Source organism: Microtus ochrogaster, unplaced genomic scaffold (assembly GCF_000317375.1).
Source record: "Microtus ochrogaster isolate Prairie Vole_2 unplaced genomic scaffold, MicOch1.0 UNK10, whole genome shotgun sequence".
NCBI lineage: Eukaryota > Metazoa > Chordata > Mammalia > Rodentia > Cricetidae > Microtus > Microtus ochrogaster.
This window is the reverse complement of record NW_004949108.1, coordinates 3,004,218-3,009,256: the sequence shown is the minus strand read 5'-3', so window position 1 is coordinate 3,009,256 and position 5,039 is coordinate 3,004,218. Positions and strand designations below refer to the sequence as shown.

Below are 5,039 nucleotides of genomic sequence, written 5' to 3'. Positions count from 1 at the left end.
AAAAAAAAAAAAAAAAGAACCTCTTCGATGCCCATCTTCTTCTTGAAGTAGATTGTTGCTGCCAAGAGCAGATGTGTCTCATTGTCATGAAAAGTCCACTGAAGACATCTTCCTCTATTATTCTTAATGGTTTTTTCATACGTTAGATTTCATAAGATGTAATATCTTGCTGAAACTGGAGCTCCTTGACTGACAAGACTGGCTAGCCAGTAAACTCCAGTTATTCTTCTGTCTCTACCTCCTAGTGCTAGAACTACAAGCACATTCTACTTTGCCCAGCTTTTTATATGGGTAATGGGGATCTAAATGGAGGTCCTCATGATTGTCAAGAAGCCCTTCAACCATTGAGCTGCCTTCCCAGCTCACTCCCTTGTGTTTTGATTTGTTGTGTTTCATTTACTGTCTTTTAACTTAATTTTTGTTCAAATCCCAGTTATTTTTTAAATTTTGATAGTAGTTATTTTGCTGGGAATTTAACTTAGGGCTTCATACATGCTAGCTAGGCAAGTGCCCTACCACTGAGCTATGTTACTGATCTCACTTGAAATTTTGAGACAGGGTTTCATTAAGTTGCTAGGCTAGCCTTGAACTCACTGTGTCATTCAGGAAGTCCGTGAAACTTGTGATCTCTTGTTTTACCCTCTCAAATAGCTACGAGTTACAGGCCTGTTCCACCAGGCTCACCTTACACACTGCACTCTTAGGGTGTTGTGATAGGAGCGGTGGGGCTGCATCCCCAGCACCCCAGCCGCACCCCAGCCGCCTGGCTAGCTTATGCCCCGAAATAATTACACGGACACTGTATTCTTTTAATCACTGCTTGGCCCATTTCTATCTAGCCTCTTTTAGGCTAACTCTCGTACCTGGACTAGCCCATCTCTAATAATCTGCTGTAGCCCACAAGGTGGCTTGCCAGGGAGATTCTAGCCTAAGTCCATCCTGGGTTGGAGCTTCATCGCATGTGCCTCAGAGAGCAGAGCTCTCGCGTCCGCCCTGGAGATGGGAGCATGGCGTCTCTGCTCCAGAGAGCAGAGCTGTCAGTCTGAGCTCACTTCCTCTTCCTCCTAGCATTCTGTTCTGTTTACTCCTCCCACCTATGTTTTAACCTATCAGGGCAAGCAGCTTCTTTATTTAATTAACCAATGACCTTCCTCCATCATTAGGGGCCACAGCATTGTTGCCTAATTGATTTTTTTTTTTTTTTGTAGTGTGAGTGTGTGTGCACGCGGGTGTGTGCACCTGAATGCTACAGCACACACGTGGAGATAGAGGACATCTACCATATGGGTTCCAGGGATCAAACTCTTGTCAAGCTTGGTGGCAAGCACCTTTACCCACTATCTTGCTGGTCCTGATGGGTTTTATTTAAATATACTGGAACTATGATGGCTGAGAATGACTCAGCTGCTATATACGTTAAAGTTGTCAGAATGCTGTATATTGGATAGATATTTTTGCTGTTGTCTTAATTTTTTTTTCTTCAACTCACAGAAACGATAGATAATTCCCAAGGAGCCTACCAAGAGGCATTTGATATAAGCAAGAAAGAGATGCAGCCTACACATCCAATCCGCCTGGGTCTGGCCCTTAACTTTTCTGTATTTTACTATGAGATCCTTAATAATCCAGAGCTTGCCTGCACACTGGCTAAAACGGTAAGGTCTGTGGGGACTATACCTCTTTGGCTGAGGGTATTTGAGATACTAAGTATATTAATTTTTAAGTATTTGGATGCTCAGGGAGGCTATTTCTTTTGCAGTGTGTTTTCTTTTTTATTGTTGTCTTGCCTACTTCCTTCCCCTTTAAACACCATGCTCTCACTGTCATGTCTGACTGAAGAGCATGGAAGCAAAGTGGTCAAAGAAGTGTAACTTTAGGAGGAAGCATCACATTCTAGAAAGGAGTGCCTACCGAGTTGAAGCACTAGAAATCTGTATTCTCCCAAATGTCTCAGGGTTATGCTAGCTCTTATAAGAATTGTGTCAAGTGTTGCTAATCTACTGTGTGTCTTGTGAAAGAACAATGATACCTGTTTCTATAAGTATTTACAGCAGGTTTCAGGTTATACAAATTCTTTTTTCTTTCTTTTTTTTAGAAAAAGAGCAAGTATAGATTTTAGTAAGGAAAGAACTTCCTCAGGTTGGAGGGGATTTTAAGTGAGGAACCCTCACAAAAATCTTAAACCAGGATTCTAAGGCAGTACTTCTTAGTTAGTGTACCTATACCACAGTGTGACTGTGCACACAGTTGTATTTGCAGAATGACCAGCTTCTGTCACTGAAGGTGTTGCTCACTGTGAATATTAACTTTACCAGGCTTTTGATGAGGCCATCGCAGAGCTTGATACACTGAATGAAGACTCCTACAAAGACAGCACCCTCATCATGCAGTTGCTTAGAGACAACTTAACAGTGAGTGTTTCCAGAAACAGCATAACTTTATTTTGATCTTCCTGTCTTGGGGGGGGGGCCAGTTATAGAAGAAGTAGAGTGTTTTTAAAGCTTGGAGAAAGATCTCCATGGTGACGAGGTATTTTTTTTTTTTTTATCAGACCTTCCTGGAAAAGGTACTGTGCTTGTAGGAATACAGTGTTCTTATTCTTTGACTTGGTTGAACATGTTGATAACAGTTAATGTAGAGAGCTTGTGTAATTTTAGTATTTCCTTTCTCTGGCTAAATTAGGTATAGCAAATATAGGGTTTCTATAGGTGTTGCAGTCTCCTAAAATCACATGAAACAGCTTGTTCTAATCAAAGTTTACTTGGTAAGGCTAGAGAGAACATTGATTGCTCTTCCAGAGGGCCTGGGTTCAAGTCTCAATATACACATAGTGGTTCACAATGGACTAACTCCCGTTCTAAAGAACCCAAGGCCCTCTTCTGGTCTCCATGGGCACTATACACACATGGTGTGCAGGCAGAACACCTATACCTATAAAGATTTTTAAATTTTTTTAAAGGTTGCTTTGTGAGTTATATATATTTGAATATTTGATAGTGGGTCTTCTAGTTTGCATTCTGTTGCAGTGATAAAACACCATAACCAAAAGCATTTGGGTAGGAAGGGATTTGTCTCAGCTTAGAGTTTATAGTCTATCATAGAGGGCAGTCAGAGCAGGAGATCAAAACAGGAATCTGGAGCCAGGAGCTGAAGCAGAGGCCATGGAGGAGAGCTGTTTGCTGATTTGTTCTCCAGGGCTTGCTCAACATGCTTTTCTTTTATAAACCAGAAGCACATTCTCAGGGGTGAATATTCCCATAGCAGAGCGAGGCCCTCTCAATCATTAATCAAGATGTCCCCAAGTCACATGATGATGGTGCACACCTTTAACCCCAGCACTTGGGATATAGAGGCAGGCAGATCTGAATTCGAGGCCACCCTGGTCTACAGAATGAGTTCCAGGACAGCCAGGGCTACACAGAGAATCCCTGTCTCAAAAAAGATGTGCCTACAGACATGCCTACAAGCCAGGTGGTGGTGGCGCATGCCTTTAATCCCAGCACTCGGGAGGCAGAGGCAGGTGGATCTCTGTGAGTTTGAGGCCAGCCTGGTCTACAAAGGGAGTTCCAGGGCAGGATCCAATGCTACAAAGAAACCCTGTCTCGAAAAACAAACAAAACAAAACAGACATGCCTACAAGCCAATCTGATGGAGGTATTATTCCCTCAATGACAAAGTGCCTGGGAAGAAGGAAACATTGGGGGGCTGGAGAGAAGATGGCTCAGTGGTTAAGAGTACTGGCTGCTCTTCCAGAGGTCCTGAGTTCAATTTCCAGCAACCACATGGTGGCTCACAACCATCTAATGAGATCTGGCGTGCAGGCGTACATGGAGGTAGACTGTTGTATACATAATAAATCTTAAAAAAAAAAAAAAAGGAAGGAAACATTTAGTTTGATTCTTGAGTTTAAAGGTTTCAGTCCGTAGTAGCTTGGCCATGTTGTGTTGAACAGCTTAATGGGGACGTGTGGTGAAATCCTGTATGTCTCTTGGCAGTCACAGGAAAGAGACCTGTATCATAGTGTCCTCTTCAAGGGCACTCCCACAATGACCCCAACTTTCTCTAGCTTGATACCTCTTCTAAGAAATTCTACTACTCTCTTTCAAGCCACAGTGACCATATGGGCCTTTGGGTACATTTTTAGACCCAAATTATAGCAGAATAATTGAAAAAGGTAAAGCTTGAAATTAAATTAAATTGTTTTGTATTTTCAAGTAAATTTGATGGAGTAATATCTTAGACTTAAGGGAACAGAGGGAATGATGCCTGTTAGTGTGAATGCAATTTTCCTAGTTCCCGGTTGTAGTGCTTCAGCTTTTACTAGGGAGGATTATTGTTAGAGTGTTTTATAAAGCTCCCATCCGTTCAGTTCTCCTGGACAGATGATGTGGGAATTAGGAAAGCACTGGACATTCTTAGTTGTCAGCAAAGCCTGCAGCCCTGTGGGACAGAGGAGTGATCCACACACATCTGCTTCTGTGAACTGATGTATATTCCGTCCATGGACTCAGGACTGGCTGTCTTTTAACTGGTTTGGTTCCGTCCTCTCTTTAAGGAGTAATTCTTTAGGGGATTTTAATTCTGTTTATCATAGTATCTTAATAGTAATTTAAGGTAATCTAAGAGCCTTGTTTTTCTAAAGTTGCAAGTAGCATCCTGGTGTTGATCTGATAAAATCTATTTTCTGAACTGATTGCAGTTAGTATTGACTGTTGACTTCTTTCCATCCTTAATTAGAGTGATCTTAGAGTACTGTAGGTTTAGCATTCAGTTAGTACACATGTTTGCATGCTATGTCTCTAGCTTCATCACTTAATCCTGTTTGAATTTCTGTCAGTGTAAAGTATATTTGCTGCTTTTTCTGTTTAGTCCTTCATGTACTTGGAAACAACAAAACCATGATTTTCTCCCTGTATGCTTTCTGCTTTATTAGCCTCATGAATTACTTTTTTTTTTTTTTTTTGGTTTTTCAAGACAGGGTTTCTCTGTGGCTTTGGAGCCTGTCCTGGAACTAGCTCTTGTAGACCAGGCTGGTCTCG

At 41.7% G+C, this 5,039-nt stretch overlaps 1 protein-coding gene across 1 annotated transcript in view; it reads left to right on the top strand.

Moving 5' to 3' along the window:
- Positions 1–5,039, top strand: part of Ywhaq (tyrosine 3-monooxygenase/tryptophan 5-monooxygenase activation protein theta) — a 30,918-nt gene that overhangs the window by 23,533 nt on the left and 2,346 nt on the right. Inside the window, exons 4-5 of the mRNA XM_005366502.3 lie at positions 1,492–1,655; positions 2,316–2,411. Of these exons, the coding sequence (XP_005366559.1) occupies positions 1,492–1,655; positions 2,316–2,411 (260 nt within the window). The remainder of the gene's footprint in view (positions 1–1,491; positions 1,656–2,315; positions 2,412–5,039) is intronic.